The 19,044-nt window shown below is 39.0% G+C and overlaps 1 protein-coding gene across 9 annotated transcripts in view; it reads right to left on the reverse strand.

The window, feature by feature from the left end:
* Positions 1-19,044, reverse strand: part of WDFY3 (WD repeat and FYVE domain containing 3) — a 152,163-nt gene that overhangs the window by 84,186 nt on the left and 48,933 nt on the right. For all 9 annotated transcript variants that reach the window (XM_077783021.1, XM_077783020.1, XM_021541464.3 and 6 more), the window contains 5 exons: positions 17,709-17,919; positions 11,018-11,141; positions 3,239-3,348; positions 2,043-2,204; positions 769-961 (listed from right to left, as the gene is read on the reverse strand). In XM_077783021.1, the coding sequence (XP_077639147.1) occupies positions 769-961; positions 2,043-2,204; positions 3,239-3,348; positions 11,018-11,141; positions 17,709-17,888 (769 nt within the window). In that variant the 5' untranslated portion in view covers positions 17,889-17,919. The remainder of the gene's footprint in view (positions 1-768; positions 962-2,042; positions 2,205-3,238; positions 3,349-11,017; positions 11,142-17,708; positions 17,920-19,044) is intronic.

The following is a 19,044-nucleotide window of genomic DNA, read 5'->3' on the forward strand; positions in this document are numbered from 1 at the left end:
AGCTACCAAAATCTGTAACCAGCTACACAAATGTCCCTGTACACTACAGTTTCCATGCCAGCAACAGCCAGGATCTTCTTGTCTTAACAAATGGACAGGAGACAAACTGGAATGATTCTGGATGCTTCATTCATTTAGTGACTTACAGGCAGATTTAAGCCCATGAGATAACTTTAACTTGGCCTTCAGCATGCACAAAATCTTCATTCTATAATCTGTAAGCCAAGGTGGGGAAGATGAGTGCCTGGCAGAAGAAATGCAGGGTGACTGAAGGGTCAGCAATCCAGTCAGTGAAAGACCAGGAAAAGCATAAGGGCTCCAAATCCATCCAGTACAGGTATGGTTCTCAGCCAAGAAAAGAGCCTCCATGGGCCAGGCCTAAAAACAACATTCTTGGGTCGGGAAAGCTGGGCTGGACCACAAGGGGAGGAAGACAGCTGCCTCCTAAGAAATAATGCATCTTCACAGCAATTATTTTTCAATACAGGCAGTTACTGAAAGCCTTTCCTTTTCATTATCATGAACTCTACACCAAAACATGAGAGAAAACAGTAATTCCAGGTTAAACTGAAATGTGAATGAGACAGACTCAGCTAAGATCACTTCTCTCACTACACAACAGCCTAGAAATGTTACCTGTATGTAAATAAGCACATGTCCAAACTAAAAGCCTAGAAGCTTCCCTATTATTTTAATGGCTATTTCCCAAATAAGAAAACTATGAAAGAAGAGCAGGAAAAAATCCCAATACTAAAGAAAGACACATACCATGGATGTATTTCACTACATTGACACTAAGGCCATGACGAGATATGGTCATTAGTACTTCTCCTGCACTCTTCCTCCAAGGCAGGTTATAGGGAGGGCACCATGAGGTTATTGCACTGAATAGAAGCTGGAGATCATCCTTCTGAGCCAGTTCTTCTGCCGGGGACACAAAACTGCACAATTTTACTAGGATCTGAAATAGGAAGTCATTAAACAACTAGCATTAATACCTTTATCACTGCTAATTTTGCCCAGACTTAGTAAAAGTTGAAACATTCTTCCACTAAGGAAACACATCAAAAAAGGTAATGTGCCGCTTTCCCTTTGTGTGTTTCTGTACTTTGAACATAAGACAAGGTTATTTGACGTATGGTTATTTCAAGTCCCAGTTCAGTTTAAAATGCTCACCAGAAGACTGGAAGCAGAATTTAAATCTCTTAGGCTGACACAGCATATTTGCATGGACACCAGAATATTCCTTTCTTGGAGAATCTGCCAGTTACCTAATTTGCAGGTTTAAATTTTGAACTGGGGGAGAAGCTCTGTGAGGCAAACTGTATTCCTTCCTAATGCAGGAAGAAGGCTATTTATGGGTTGTTGGCAGAGCAGCAACCATAACATCTTGGTCAAATTAAGTTTGTCAGGAAAAGCTACAGCAAAACTGCAGACCTACCTGAGTAACTGGCACCGGGATGTGAATTTCCTAATTACCAAAACCAAGAAAAATGAAGCCAAGTGAAGCTACTATGTCATGCTCCCTTTTCTGCATGTTTTGAGATGTCTGATTTCTTGCATCTTGTGCAGGAAAAACTCAGGCTCCCTCCCAGAAAACTGGAGAGAGGTTGTCTGCAACTGAATGGGGAGGTCTGAAACCTCACTCATTCCAGTCAGTTCATTTGAGAGCACCACTTTATTATCAATACTAATGTTTTTTACTACATCTATTTCAATCAGTAACAGCCAAAGATAACAAGTACTAGGACCAGTTGGATGAAAAAAGAATAGTAGTCCACACGTTGCTCCTTTTAAACATCTGTGCAGAAGAGATGCACAGATTTCTGTGCAGGAGGTATTTGTCAAAGACAAAAACTAGAGAAGGAGTGGGAATTTAACCTCAACTGTGCTTGCAGGAAAATCCACCTCTCTCTTAACTATCAGTTTTTTAAGAATCAAGGAAGAGTAAAATGTGGCTCAAGTGAAAAGTTTCTAGACTTTGTTCACATTAAGTATTTACATTCCTCTTGCAAATTCCCTGACCTTTTTTACTTTCTTACCTGTACAAAGACTTTCTGTAGTAGCGCTCGGCGCTCTGCGAGAGGTAGTTCATTCTGTGCTCCTCCAACTACCTCAGGCACGTGTGGAAGGTCAAAAAACAGATACAGACATTTAACAAGTGTGGAAGGCACTGACATTGTAGTCATGCAGTCCACAGTTTTCTGAGGAAGAAAAAAACACAGTGAAAAATTCCAGTTCAGCATATTATATATTCCAAACATCAATAATAATGCAGTTGAGTGAAATGCTGGTTTTTTTTCCTTCTCACACTTTGGTGAGGTGTTGACACAGCAGTACAGATTCACCATCGATTCTTGAGTGCCTATCCAAACAGTAATTTTAAAAATAGGATGATTTATTTACATGACAACAGCATCTCATAGCCACAGTTCAGAGCAGTCAATGCACAGGACAGAAGCAAAACCTGTCAGTCTCTGCCAACAGAAGTTAACAAGTTAATTACAAGACCTTCAGCCAAGCCCCTTATCAGCTATCAATTCTTCCTAACAGAAGAAATGGGAGTGGGAGGAGGACTATTCAATTTATGCTCTCCTTTGGCAAGAATGCATAAGAAGCTGTAAGAAGCAAGGTAGTAGAAAATATGAAAGCATCAGTGGGAAGAAAAGATAAACTGACATGGAGGCTGGTGACATACTAAAACAGAGTTAAGATGATGTGCTGAATTACAAAGGCACATTAAAGCAGAAATAACAAACCACACAGCTGCCCAGCATACAGCCAGAGACAGCTCTCTGGTGTGCAGCACATGCAGGAATGATTCACTACCACTCCCATTAAATCACTGCTGCTGGCCTTGCTTTTTGCAAATGCTGTGGCCCTCCTCCTGTGAGGTGTGCAAAGTTCAAGGTCTGAACTATTTAGGTGCTCTATGTGCCATGCATCTCATGGGGCACTAAGCAGCAGTATGTAAGAGAAGCCTTTGGGCAGCAATAAAAGTTGCATGCATTATTCAAAGCATTATAAATTAAAGTCTCAAAACTACTCTTTTTTCATGCAACTGAAACCACAATGAGCTAAATCATAAGTCCTGTGGCAATATAAGAGAAAGAGTATCTTAACACAGAAAAGCAGAATATTATTACATCTTTTGGTGAGTGTTCATGTAATTAATTTTATTATTGCTTTGTCTATTCTACTCTGTAATTTATTTTTAGCTTTGCTGTTTCAGACTAACCTGTCCTGATGAAGCTAGTAAATTGATTGTGGTGAGCAGCATCCAACCTCTACTTGCTTCTTCACTTTGATTGACCTCCAGAAACTGGACTATGGCACGACTTGCAGCCTCTGTAGGAGGCAGTAAAAAGAAAAAAAAAGCCAGTAAGAATTCAGTCTGCTGGTCTGCAGAAGAAACATATCCTCTCAGCAGCACTGAGCATAAATTCAGTTTAACAGCACTAGTTATAAAAAGGACTAGGCTTAGGCCTATGCCTTCCAGACACACATTCCAGTCTTACACACACACTTGGCTTTGATGCTGGCAAGGCTGCAGAAAGTACATTCTTTGGTCACGCATCATCCTTGACTAGCAGACAAATTTCAGTAACCTACAGCAACTTCTGTTTGAGTAGTTTTGCATTATCAATATACAATATACTTTTTCCAAAGATATGAAGTCACCATCCATTAGTGGCCTCCGTAGAAATAGCTGAAATTTCTCAAAAAAATCCCTGCACTGAAACAACAGTATGGAGGATAATGGGGATTGTAGGGGAGAAGAAGTGCTGAAAGACAATTGAAATAAAAAAACAGGGAAAAGTAACATTAAGAGTATGGTCAGCAATTACCACATCCTGATTCTACATTTTTTGACAATGAGAACAGTAACAGCTTACAGATAATTCTTATGATTGAGAACCACTTCCGGATGCTATTCCATATCAGTCAGAGCCAAAGACAAACACTCAGCCTAGTAAACAAGTTATCAGCCTCAATAAATAAATCAAGAGAAAATGCAACCCTATGTCACTGCTGCATGAATACACACTTATGTAAGAAGTCTATAATGCCAGTTGTGATGTCTGCCCATTACCTTTAAGAGACATCTAAAAACATTTTTCATTAATAACTGTGCATCAATCATCTCCTGTGCTTTTAGTGTCAACTAGGACAGAAAAGGAAGGTGAATAATGTCACATAAAAAAGTAATTACAAAGGAATTACTAATGGAGGAATAAATCTGCAACTGAAGAAAAATCCTATTTTAATACTGGTTTGTTTGCTTCATCTGCTTTTAAGATTCCCCAGCACATACCTGGGAAGTTTATCTGAAAGGCAGTCCATTTCATATGGCAAAGTACTTATCAAACTTGTAGTATCAATTACAGTGAGAAGATCACTTTATGAAGCATCATACTGTAAGCTGTGCAGATTTGGTTCATTTGTTCAATGGCTCCTTTCTCGTGTTTTTGTCTGGCAGACTTTTTCCTATAACAGACTTTCGTACAAACCACTAGCTTTTCCAATTCTAGTGCTAAAGGAGAGGCCCCTACCACTTCCCTCCATGAGACTGAGATAAAGTTTGACGTATCAAGGTGAAAAGTAAGGCAATTTATAAAATTCACACAATTAAGGACAAGTAGGAATTTCCCAGCATGCTGACCTGAAACTATCAGTGCAAAGCACTGGTCAGGTGGTAGGGGTATATGAACAGGCCAACTTAGAAAGCACAACAGCCATGACACAGCTCCATTTCCTACACTAAAGACATAGGCAAAATGTCAGAATTCCTGACAAAAGCCATTTTTCCTCAGTTCTGAGAGCCAAGCATGTCTAAAGCATGCACTGCTGCTTCAAGTACAGTGCTCCACCAGCACAGCATAAGGTGTGATTTTGTAGGCCTATTGTCCTTCTATCCTACCACAAACAGAGCTGGGCAATCAGTCTCTGACTGCAAGAGACTGTCTGTGCATACTAAACTGGGTGTGCACAGCCTCCAAAGCCACCTATGGAATAAGGTCTCATTCAGTCATCTTTGAAAATGAAACTCAGGGGGTTAAGTCCATGCTTCTGAAAAAGTTGTCATGCTGCTGTGGCATCCTGGCATAGCAGTAGAACACTATAAATAGCAGTTTCAAAATTGTCACTCTTAATTAAGCACTACCTAAAACACAGACAGGATTTTACGTGCTGGAACACGTTCTCTTGTCATCTGCTCTGAGCAAATTTGATAGTGCTATCATTTAAGATTAACTTCTATCTTCAGCACTAGTCTTATTTTATTTCTTGTACCTTTCCCCTGTTTTTGAAGTACCCAAGTCATCTTTTAATATAACATCCTCTATGTGCCCCATTCAGATGTCCTTAGCCCTTCAACTTCTGCTGCAGAAGAAAGCCAATTCAGGAGCAGGATATGCTAACCAGTAAAAACAGCAAAAAGGCAAAGAGAAAAACCTATAAAATAATATGTAAATATACCTACTGTTACAGTGGTGCAAGCATGTACACGTGACTATGACCATGATTATGTGGTTACATGATTAATACAAAAAAGTCAGATTTTCCAGCACGGATTCAGTATATATGGGATAGAGGCTTGGTAGAATCAAACAACAAAATTTGTTTCACATGTAAGAGGTGCACTGCATCCTGGACTTCAGAAAACCAAAAGGCAGCAAGCAGTGGGATTAGAGTTATTCAGATGGGTAGCAAAAATCAGTGCTACAAGCACTGCAAGCAATGTTGTTGCCTATAGCAATAGCACTACGGGCAAATTTAGTCCAAGAAGCTTTTAGTTATATGATCTAGAACCATAAACAGTATATAATAGCATAATCAGACTTCTGTATAGCTTATTCTTGAGGGGAATGGTAGTGAAAAAAATATCTGTGCATGTGCCAAGGGTGGGAGGGGAGGTACAGTCAAAGGTATGGATGGGTGTGTTGGAGGTGGTGAAGGTGAAGCCGAAGTCAGGGATCCCTTCTCTAACGGAGCCTTCTAGAAGGCTCTGCTTCTTTTGGGAAATGCCCGAAGACACAGTCAGGTACCTAAAGTTACAAAATACAAGTAATTCTAACTACACAGATAGTAAGAGAGAAGTATCAACCCAAATAAAAACGTGATGGCACAAAGTCTGCCTTCCATCATCAGGAGCAGAGTTGGACTGTCATCACACGTGGCAGACATGAAGAGGCTGATGCCTTTGCAGTGTGCAGAAATGGAGGGCTGCTCATCCAAAGATAAAACAACTAAACTGTGCCAACCTTTAGCCTCACTAATGCAGATGATAAAAGAACAGGCTTTCTAGGATCTCTTGGAAAGGCTCTATATTGTAGTACACTTGCCTTGTGTAAGATCTGGTAGAAAGCACCAAAAAGAAAACAGAAAATTGACCAAAAGTAGTGAGCTATAGAAGCTGTTAATCTGAACTGGCCTTTAATGAATAGTAGCTGACAAACACCTCTTTTTCCCTTCCAGAGCAATTTCAATAAACACAAACCAGAATCACCTTGTAAAGCAAAGTCCCCCACAGAACAGAGAAAGCATACGTATGCAATGAATAAAAACAAGATGTGCAATCCCAGCATGTGAAATAATTTCCAACAATCTCTTCTCAGTAGAAGAAAAGTTAACATACCTAAAAAAGTCTGAAAGCAGCACCTAAGAGCACTTATTTTATTGACAAAAATCCTCCCTATCAGGAAAACTTCAGACTTCATTAGTGGAGAAGCCTGAAAGGCACCTTAGTAGCAGAAGAAGATCCCTTCAATTATCATTTGTAATTCACCCAAATGCAAGATGCACTTAAACAAATTATACTAACTTCGTGGATTGAGAATAAACATAAAATTAGTTCTGCTGATGTGACAGAGATTAACTGTAAAAAAAAAGCCTAAAAAAACCCCACCAGATTTTGCAGATTAATGGATCTTTAAGAAGAATAAAGGTAGGCCTTTTAGAGGCCAAATACCAACCACTAATGTGATTTTCTACAATGATGATGAATGTTTATCAACTTGATCTCCCAAAATGATTTGATGATGAGATAATGATAGTCTTTCAGCATATCTGCTATAAAAATGCCTGAGGAGGTTAAAAGCATTTGCAGTGGTGAAACAGTTTGAATAAATCTGTGAAATTAGGAGGAAAAGAAAGAAACTAGAGGTAGAACCCCTCCCCCCACAAAAAAACACAAAAGAAAAAAACTAAAAAAAAACCCTAAAAACCAAAACCAACCAAAGAAAAAAACCCTAAAAATTAAAAAGAAGGGTGAAAAAAATATCCAAACTCAAAACAAACAAACCCACTCCTCCTTCCGTTCAGAAATAACCTTTTAAAAAAACCAAAATCACTACAATAGTCAGAGGTTATAAACAACAACTGAAAGTGCTGGAGGTAGGAAGGATTAGCTGAACAGCCTAGCAGTACAATAAAAATAAATTTAGCATTCAATTCTAAATACTGTAACAAACACAAACAGAAAATGCTGTAAATATGACATGAAAAACTGACTGAAATTAATAGGGACACAACTTAACTGAACTTAGAAGGTACACAGAGCAGTGACGTACACTAGCTAGCCAAATAAAATCACCAAAAAACCAAACAAACTTTTGAAATTGTCTTTGAAAGGAGTCTAAAAAGTTCTAGATCTGTGATATACCACTTTGCTTTCTCATTGTTCAGTTTTCTACCCTTCTTCAGTTTCACCTGTCCTCATAATCACATGTTTATATTTTGTCTACAGTATGATTTTCCAGGTAGCAGGACTGCCCATCACTTAGGTAATCATTCTGAATCTCCCTGGCATAACTGTTAATGCATTAAATAATGGGCCCTGACTGGATGTTGTTTGGTGTGCTCAAGACACAGACAATGGAGAGGACTGAGTTAGAAAACCATTTTAGTAAAAATTACCACAAATAATAACCAATAACCACCAAATCACAGGTCTGCACATCCTCAACTGATGAAATATCAGAAGCTGTTTAGAGTGAGAGAGGTGTTGGTTAGAGCCTGGTGCTAATAACACCACGTTATGGGTACAGGTTGTGGGTACAGTTCACACAGCGTCCACTGACCTAAGAGCTGGACTTCACGATCCTTATGGCTCCGTTCCAACTCAGAATATTCTCCAATTGCTCCCTTTGCAACTTTAATTTAAAGACATGCTGTTGGAATAGCTGCAAAATCACAGAACCACCAACTCCACCCAGAGAATGCCTTTAGAAAAACTCATTATATTAAAGTGTTGCTTCCTCTCCTGACAAAGTAGCCATTAGTAGCCACATCAGTTCTATCAATTTTCAGCTGTGCCTGTCCCTTTTTTCAGAAGTCTTTTCCAGCTCTGAGCCAGATGCACTCGCTCCCAAAAGAAAAGTTCGTTTCAGAATTGAGACTATACTAGAAAATAGATGTTTGAACATATATTCTACATAGTACTACCACAACTTTTTGATCAATTCAGACACAAAATTTGACTTATTTGTGACAAATGTGGCAGCTAAAAATCTCAAGTATATAGAGCTATCTCACCCATGACCCCACCACCTTCTAAACAGACTAGAAAGTCCATGACAAGGGAAAGTATTCACTAATCCTCATAAATAGATACTGCTGTCACCAGAAAATCATCCCTGTTGTACAGCAAAGACTGAAAGCTGCAAGATAATTTAACTCAGATTTAACTGCTTCACTTTTCACTATCCCTACCAGAGAAATAAGGCAGTTGAAATGTAGCTGAACACACAACTACAATGGCAATGTTCAGAGACCACTTAAGACAGGGTGCTGGCACAGTTACTACTGAATCACAAAACACTGTTCTGAGGAAACTACTACAGTCTGCCAAGAATAACTGAGATATGCCTCCGCCATGGCACGCATTACTCACATAGCTATTAGCATAAATATTCAAAGGCCTGATGAAAATAATTGCCCTGTGTTCCATTATCTGATGGAGTAGGAAAAAAAAATAAAAGCAAAAACAAAAAAAAAAAAACAAAAACAAAACAAAAGCAACAACAACAAAACCAAAACAAACAAACCAACAAAAAAACAAACTACCAACATACTCACAGGCAAGATTTAACCATACCACATTCCCCACTGCAAAATACTGTCAACACATTTATAGAAATCAAGTTATTGCAAAATTTCTTCCCTGTCATTAACTATTGAAAGTTGACTTTTGATTGTATGGAAAGCTTGTCTCTAACACAGGCTCAGCTATTTTCTTGACTTACATGGACCACTTCACATCATCAAGAATTTGCACTTGGATACTACAAGAGACATTTCCTGTATGTTGTTGCTACTGAAGTTTTTTACTTTTAAAAACATGCTAGGAGATAATTACCTGTCAGCAGCTATTAATACATGTTATATCTTTTTGTTTGAGACACAAAAATAATGGAAGTTCTAAAAAAAATTATGCAAGAAGTCTTCACAATCCACAGACACAGTATGAGGTCTTTAACATAAAGCATATTCTAAAAAGCCATTAATTTCTATTTTTTTAAATCAGCATCACAGGAAGTGTGCATCTAGCTCTAATCACTAACACAGAAGTCTAAAAACTGAGTTTTAATAGCATGTTAATTGGTTATTTCTGGAGAGTCAACACACTGGTCCCACCAAGAGAGTCGCAATGCAACTGCACAACATGGACCCATCAGGCTTTCTTGAGGTCTAAAAAGGGTTTACTGACCAGAGTAACAGCAATCCTGATAACAGAGGAAAAATGACTGCTTTCTGTTTTAATAGAAACATTGGCATTCGTTACATTAAAGCTTAGAAGAGCACCGAACGGTCTTTTTAGTCATTGTGGTCAAGTTTCCACATGGGGTGGAAAACATGAAAAATATCCCAAAATACCACCATCAACAAAAATTTACCTTTGACTTGTGAGGTTTTAAGAACTGGATTATCTTGGAGCAATAAGCAGAGATATGGCTGAAGTAACACACAAAAATGGTTATTCCCCACAGAATCCAACTGACTAGCAGACATAACAGATGTTCCCGGGGAAAAAAGGTCAGGTGAATACCTCCATTCTGCCAGCATGGCTGTTGCACACTTATTTCCCCCTAATACTCAAAAGACATTTTGCACCTATTTACCCATAGAGGACAGGTTTTGTCTATAGTATCTGTTTAGCCATCTGTAATGTTTCACTGCTTCACTGTTAGACACTACTTAAAATGGAAATATATTGTAATTGGCACAGATTGTGACTTTTGACTTCCTGCACAATAATATTCAGAGCCTTTTCCAGTCCTCATTTACCACCAAATCCAAACTGAGAACACAGCACAGATCTTAAAATTATCTAGTAGGCAAAGACTTGATACTTCTTAGAAGCACTCCTATTCAGAAAAAGAAGTCTAAGAGGAAAGGTAATGAAACTGCCTTCTTGGTGCATTGTCCTCAGTTATGCAACTGCCAATACAACATCAGGTTCTGACACATTCAGTGGTCAACAGAACCAAATCTCACCCTGACATTTAATAATCAGAAAAGAATCAGAACAGTCCACTGACATTTTTCTAGAGCTAGCAGAGTTGGTCCTAATGTGGGACTTCCTGTATTTTCACATCTTGTTAGCTTCCTGGCCAGCAGCTAATTTAAAATGCATAGCTTTGGAATGTTAACATATCCAAGTGACACAACACATCACCAACAGGCACCTCAGGCAAGATACAGCAGCTGTTCACATGCATGCTCTCGGCCTCCTTCTCCTAGTAGGTCATGCAACTCAGTTCACACCTCTCTCTCATTTTGTGGAGAAATTTTGTGGAACTCAGCTTTCTCCACAACTCAGGGAGGAAACCTCTAACCTCTTCCTCCTCCTCTCTCTCTCAGTCAGAAGGAACAAAAAACATCACATTTTCATTGCTAAAAATTCAGTTTCTGAGCCTGCACAGTTGCTGTGAATGGCAGCTCTTAGTATTCTGACTGATCTGAAAATCACGATGCACAGATGTGGAAAAGGCCGCCCTTGTGCCCCATGCAATACCTGTGGATTTATTTGATGCTCTCCGTCGAATTTCAGTCACCATCAATCGTGACACTTGAGTAGTAAACTGCAGGAGGTCAGAAAATTTTTCTGTCATAGTACTTGGAGGAGCATTTCCAAACACCTAAACCAAGAGAAAAATGGATGCATTAAAATAATTCAGTTTACAAGGATCACTACAAACTACCACGTTCCTTTGTGAAGAAGTATTGCTATGGAGATTACAAGTTTTTCTTTACATGCTGCAGCATTCATCACTGCACTGGGTGCATGCTCTAAAATATGTTCAGGGTTGGAATTCAGATCTCATTCAGGGAGGTAAAATCTGATGAATGGAGGGGAAAAGAGAGTTATAAGTTTCCTTGCAAGATGAAAACCCTGCAGAACTCCAAAAGACTGAGATTGCACTGAATGGGGTAAAGAACAGGTACCAGACCAAATTCTCCAACAGGACTTCTGTTTTTAAGATTAACTCCTTTACTATCTACTAAATATACGGACATGTGTAAAGTCTTTTAAAAGGACTAAGAATTAGAACTGCCCTGTTATGTCCTTTTTCAATAAACTCACAATACCAGGAAGTCTCCCATGTTGCTGATATCCCAAGGACTTACTCTCCTCTTTTGAGATCCTTCTGAACATAACAGCAGGCTTTTTTTTTTTAGAAATTGTCACTTAATTCTAGAAACTTATTCTTCATGATTAAGCATTGATTTTGTTATTAAATAATGTATTAGATCACATATAACAGGGAAAAATGTGTGAACTCTGTGGTATTACACGAAGCTGTGGAAGACAATCTCAAAATGGATTAGCTAGTTGCTGCAGTAATTTACTTTTCATTCAAGACTGCACAAAAAAACAGAGTCTTTATCCACATTTCTAATGTAAAACTTGCACTAAATGGTCACAATAAACCCATGGTATACATTAGCAAACAAAGCATGCAATCTCAATTATGAAATCATCACTTGTGTTAGTGCTGAAGAAACAGAATAGCCTGCTCAACACCTGAACAGTCTCAGCTTTTTAAAATTTTCCTCCATTACAGATATTTATGTAACCTTCAGTAGCATCCCTGATGAGCATAAAAGATGACAGTATTTTTCTAGCAAAACCTAAGTTCAACAGGTTACACTGACCTCCCAGAAGGAGGATGTGTTCTACAACAGTACAGTTGATTTGAACTCAACAGCTGCTTCACCCCTGTCTCCCTTCTCTGGGTGACCCAGTTACCCCATTACAGCTGAACTGCTGACATACTTGGCTGAGGCCATTCTCAAGTCCAGGGACATTCATCCATGATTACAGCCAACAGGGATGCAAGGTAATTGTAGTGCCAGCTAACCTTGGAACCCCTAAGTCATTGAAGAAGACTTAAAAGGCAGAAGGAAAGAATAACCTTTGTCGAAGTTTGACTTCTTACCTCCCTTAGTATCAGTTGCTCTGGCACATCACAAAACAGCCAAAAATATTTTTCCTGCTTAGTTGAGTTGCAAAGTCATGATGAAATGGAGTCAGAAATACAACATTGAAATGGAACACTCAGCTTACTCAAAATAAAAATAATTTTCACCAAAGGCATAAGTATTTCTCATGCTGGAAATCACCATTATCATTAAGGCAGGTACCATTATCATTAAAGCAAGCAAATTGGAGACCAGACAGTACAGGCAGACAACTGTTTTCTGCAGACCAAGAAAAACACCCCGCATTTGAATTATAGACTACACAACATGCCTAGTACAGACAATCCAAGTTTCCCTAAATATTTCACAAGACCTCCTTTTGCAGTTGTCTCCACAAAGCTGTAAGAAGGGAAGAGGGCCTTGAGGTTTGCATGCTCACATAAGGTAAGTAAGATTATCTAGACCAGAATGCACATTAGCATCTTGTCGTCACTAATTGCTTAAAGCTCTTTCACACACATCAAGTCAAGAGGGAAAACTATTGGCCCTGTTACCTGTCCTGAGCTTGCTCAGATTTGTTAGCAGTTGCAAGGAAACACAGAGAACTCAAAGTTACAGTAAAAAGTTTACTGAGGTCACGTGGATTTAATTAGGTGCCCCACAACCAAGTTTGCACTATGTAGAATAAACATCTCCACTGGATATTTACATACCCTTAGATTAAAAGTGGTAGTAAAAACCAGGGACAGGATGCTACATATTTTAGCAGTAAATTGTCTTTTTAATATAGAAAAGCAAGGCTCTTTCAAGATAATGTAACAAGGTACCATTTAGTCAAAACCAGCCTCTTCATCATTCCATCCACTTTTCTCACACGCTGCACAAGCATTGCCACCACTGTGGTAAAGCAGTGCTTCCACAAACTCACTGAATTCTGAAAGGAACTTTTTGAGTACTCTTCCAAGGGGCCAATCTTTTGTTAATTATGCACTAATTTAGCTTTTCATTACTATGTGATGCATCATAAGCCTCCCTGAACAATAAAGAAAAAGAAATGGTCTGTAAACCCACTTGTTACCAGAAATAGCAAGATGGTTTTATCCACAGCAAGTCTGGGACATGCTCTATCTATAAACCAAACTTAAGAATGCTTTAGCTCTGCTGAATTTACTGATTAATAATCCTCAAAATAAAAAAAAAATAAAAAGGAAATGAAGATGACTTTCCCACAAAACTTGAGATACTTCTGATGAAAGGAAAAAACTCAACCCCATGGCTAAGCAAGAAAGCCTCAAGAGCTCCTGGATACTCTCGTTATTTAACTGACTGCCAGCTGCTGGCTACTTGGATGCCTCTGGGAAGCAGAGTTACCTTCTTCACTGTAGATCTCCACACTCAGCAAAAATAGTGCTTCTTCCAGGACTCCCTACTGCATTTTGTGCACACACACACACACACACAGATTCCAGCCAAACACATGCAGCTCCCACTTCCAACAGCTCGGCACTCTGGTATAAGAGACATTCTGGACTACACATAAAGGGACAGCACAGAACATTTGAACTGAGCTTCACAATTTGTTTGAGTTTCTCCTCTAACACAAACATCCTAATCTTATAACAGAAAATGCTTTTATAATACACCATCATCAATCTTTGCTTAAGCAGTAACAGAAAAAGTACCCTATCACACTTCAAAATCTTTGACAGAATAAAGACAATCATGTAAAGTAACTGATGGATGGATTCAAGAGTCTGCATTTGAACAAAGTTATTAACTGATCATTTAAAACTTCTGCAGCTAAGGATTATGTTTGAGAAACAAGAAGAATTTTAGAAAGGAACTGCTAATAATGTTTTCCTTTTTCCTGACAGCAAAAGTGTCCCTTCTCAGAGAAAAGCTGTGTCAGAATTTTAGAGTGAACCAAGATTTACCAGATCTGCCACTGAAAATCTCTTCCAAGACTCTTTAGAAAATGAGGTTTTTTTTTTTTCTTGTACTATTTTTATTCCAATCAGAGTTCATCTTGCTGTGACCTGCAGCATTCCTAAGGTAGTAGGATTGTTCCAAAACAAGCTGCACCATTAAGAGTTGGCACTCCAGAAGACTGAGGAAGCCACTGAGGAAGCCACAACAGACACTGTATGTGAATATCAAAAGAAGAAGACAGCACTGACCAGGAATCTGAAGAGATAAACAGTGGAAGTAGAAATAGATGGCATCACAATTGCTCAGCCTCTTGAATAGAGGAAAACAAGAATGCATTTATATATGAAATGCAAGGAAAAAATCCCCCTATAACAGAGACAGGATGAGATCTGACTGATCAGGAAAAATCAGTTTAGTTTGGGTTACACTATCTCAGTTCATCAATGACTTATAATAGTTATCAAGGTCTGTAAGAAAGGAAGTGAAAGAGCAGAAACAATACCTGCTTTCCTCAATATGTCAAGCTATGATCCAGATTTTCAAGACTGAAAACTGAAGTGACAACATCTGGCAAGAGCCTGTATTTGTGGCATGAAGGACAGCTCGAAGAACCTCACAAGCTCAAAGCAGGTAGAGTTTGAGGACAGTGATGTTAAAACTAAACAAGGAAACTGATGGGGGGAAAATGAGGAAAGAGGAATAAAATAGCCAGAAGTAGGACTGAAAAACAAAACATCTGCCAAACACATAAAAATGTGCCTTCAGCACCAAGTTCACTTCAGTAAGGAAGGGTACAACAGAGTCTCTAGGATTCAGAGAAAAGAGCCCATAGACAAAACTAGATGGATTCTGCAAAGAATAGAAAAGAGACATGGGAAACCTGGGGAAGAAAAAGCTACTACAAAAAAGGGGAAAACTGAGGAAAAGAGTAGCTAAGATGCATTCATACAAATAGAAATCACAGAAACCATCAATCTGTTCAAGAATATAAATGGTACCTGAGATTACTTATACAAGAGCTGATTTTCACAAAGTAAAAAGAAAACTTGGGGCTACTGATTTGGTTTTCAGAATGCTTTAGCACATGAGCTGAATGAAGGACAGTTAGAACAAGTGGTGCAAAGACATGAAGTAACTTCAACTGTGCTTCAGCAGAGTGCAGAGGAGGAGCTGAGAATTAGGACAAAGCCAGTGGTATAAAGGGTGGGGGGGATGAGTATTAAGAAAAAAAAAAAAAAAAAGAAAAAATGCAGAACAACGGAGAAATTAAAACTTAGCTGTTTTTTTTCAGCTCAGAAATATAATTGACGTCCTTCCTTAGACTGCTATACATGCATTGCTACACTAGTTCTACTTAAAAACAGTATCACCAGCGTAATTTCTACAGATGTAATGCTTCTGCCAGTTGTTAACACAAAGGCTAAGAAAAAATTCTTCTCCACCTGCACATGAGAGTTAAGTGCTGAAGAAGCTCAAATGGGGGCATTCTGTTTTCCAGAAGAATTAGCGTCATGTAACGACCAGAGAGAGATTTCTAAGCATAACTGCAACAAAATAATCTTGCCTTGAGCCCAGGAAGGTTAAGATTCTACTGTGCTAATTTGTAAAAACAAATCAAGAAACCCCATAACTAAAAGGCATATAATCTAAGAAGATAAATTAAAGAGAAGGCATAGGAACTGAGCTTCCTTCTCCCAAACTCACACAACAGGTTACAGCAAAAATAAGACCTATGGCAACAGAATGGCATTCAAGTGATCCATCCACTAAAGCACACTACCTAGTAGACTGAAAATCCTAGTAATACTATGTCTTGACTAGGATTAATTTTTCTACACAGCATTGTTGTAGTTTAACCTCTACTGGAAGCCAAGGACACACCAGCTCATTGCTCTCAGGTAGAACAGGGCAGAGAAACAGCAAGTTGAAAGGTAGAAAACTAATGAGTTGAGATAAAGACAGTTTCATAGGGAAAGCAAAAGCCATGCAAGCAAGCAAAGGAAAACAAGGAATTCATTAACTGCTTTCCACATGCAAGTGTGCCCAGCCTTCTCCAAGACAGCAGGGCACCATCATGATTAACACTGACCTGGGAAGACAAATCACTTTGAACATCCCCTCCACTTCCCTCTCCTTCTTGCCCCTGTTTTATATGCTGAGCCTGACATCGTATGTGGGGGATAGCCACTGGGTCAGCTGGGGGTCTCCTCCCAGTTCCATTTGCACTCCCAGCCTCTTCACTGGTAGAGTGGGGTGAGCAGGCAGAAAGGCCTTGCCTCTGAGTAAGCACTGCTCAGCAGTAACTGAAACATCCCCATATTGCTAGCATTATTTCCAGCATAAATCCAAAACACAGCCCACATTAGCTACAAAAGAAAATTAACTCTATCCCAGCAAAACCAGCACAAGCAAGCAAGCAGCTCAGTGTCTAACACCTTCACAAGACATACTTTCAACAAAACATCTTTTTAGTTTTTGGATTATACCAGTTCTGTGAGGTAGCATATACAAGCACAAATTTATCACTCAAGAAGTAAAGAGTAAGAGCATACAGTGGGGAAAAAACCAGAAAGCTAGATGTGTACCTACTGGTCTTTCACAACCCTAAAACTACTGTCAAAATTATTATTCACAATAACCTGGCGGGGTAACTGACTGACATAAAACATCAGGAGGATTTAGTTCCTATTAATTCCAGCAACAGTTGCCATAGTTCTGCCTCAAAACAAAATCTCTGCCTAAGTACAAGGGAGTAGTGAAATATGAATGCTACAGTAAAAGTGGCTATTATACATGCCCTACACATTGCTTGTTCAAAATCTCCCTTATCCATGAAGGGAGATTCAGGCTCAATACATATAAAAAGGCCTATGAGAATATATCATATGAGAAATTAAAATTGTTCAGCTCATGTAGCCTAGAAAAAACCAAGTTGACAGGACATATTATGATTACTATCTCTAGATATGCATCAGTACAATAAATGCAAAGAAGAGAGAAGAGCTATTTAGACTCAAGGAGAGTACTGTCACACAAAAAAGTGGGTATAAACTTGCTCACAAAGTTTAGGTTGGAAATTAGATGACTGTAATAGCAGTGAGCTGCAGTGAACTGCACAAAAGCTGTCAGTCTACATGCATCTGTGGATTGCTCTTGAGAAAAAGTGATAAGAAAAGGAAATCTCCAAAGGTAAGTTTATCCCCTAACACAAAACTGTGTGAGGAGAAGGGGAAAATTGAAAGGATGCCAATGGGAGAAAACCTGTTATGCTAGAACCAAAACGTCTTGGGAATACAAAATATGAGCAAACAATCCAAATAAAGAAAACAGTTCTTGCAAATTGCCCGGCTCACCCTGTTGAACACAGGTAACATCATGTAAAGCTTTTCTTCCTGCTCTTTCTGGGTCATGTGCCGTGGAGGATGACAAAGCTCTGTGAAGAGGCGCCGCAGATGCATCAGGCCCAGCGCGTTGTCCTGGGGGCTGCAGTCTTCCTGCCGGGGCCGGCCCATGATCCTCTTCACCATATTCATCTTGGCTGACTTTTGGAAGCTCCCTTGTATCCTGTTCAGAAAGGAAAAGGAACTTGCTGAGTACAAGAAACTGAGGCATTACTCCACCAAAGCCTTCAAATACATAGCACCCTCTCTCACAATAAGTACCACACTGGAGTTAAGAGCATTAGCTAATTTTACATGCCAGGCATTGATTAGGAGAATTTAAAGCCAACAACTTGAAAGAGCAAACATCTGATATTCTCCAGCAGAAAGCATGGCTGGCCAGGCTTTGAACATTGCAAAATGCTTTGGTACTTTTTATTGGATGAGTTTTATGATCCTTTGGCGCACATCCCACAGCATTTACAACAGTGTTACCTACATAATGCAAAATATTCTCAAATTAATTCTAGAATAAAAACAGTACTTTAAAATCTAATCACACAAGACATTCCAACTCTCTCAGACATCAGCTTTATAAAGAGACAAGCATAGATTTTTTTCCCAACTTTCCTGTGGGAAGGAGACAAAGCTATCCACTGGAGCTATTGTTCATCTCAGCCCTCAGTTACTGGCTCTGCAGAATAACACCTCAGTCTTCAAAACATGGACCAAGTCTTCCAGCTGTGCAACTGAAGTCTATCAGGCAGGACCTTGCATGAGATGTGCGAGGGTCAGAACAGATAAATCCCTAAACAGATGTAATCAATCAGACACTGCAGCAAAATGGACTAACCTCACAACCATGTTCACATTAGGGAAGGAGCAAAGGGAATACATGGAAAACAGTTTCTGCTCCATATATAAAGTAAAAACCACCAAAAATGGTGGTTCACTCCATACTCCACAGAATTGCATTGCCTACATCTCACTGCTTAAATGCAGCTGAAAAACCAAAGGTCAGTAACAGCTGTAAAAATTATTCAAGAGTAGAAAATGCCTTGCAGCAAGAAACTTAAAGAACTTATTATTTAAATTATCAAAAAGAGAGGTTACCACAAAGGGTCAATTAATAAAAAGAAAAGTGAAGATTTCAAAGGTGCTATAAATAGAGTAATGAAAGGAAAGTAGACATTACTGAAGAACTCCAACCCAAAGATTAAGTTGTGATGAAAGACTGTAGCTGGATGCTAAAGCCAGGAAAATAACACCAATGACAAACTGGAGCTATGATTGTAAAAGTGAAGGCAAT

Source organism: Lonchura striata, chromosome 4 (assembly GCF_046129695.1).
Source record: "Lonchura striata isolate bLonStr1 chromosome 4, bLonStr1.mat, whole genome shotgun sequence".
In the NCBI taxonomy this organism is placed as follows: domain Eukaryota; kingdom Metazoa; phylum Chordata; class Aves; order Passeriformes; family Estrildidae; genus Lonchura; species Lonchura striata.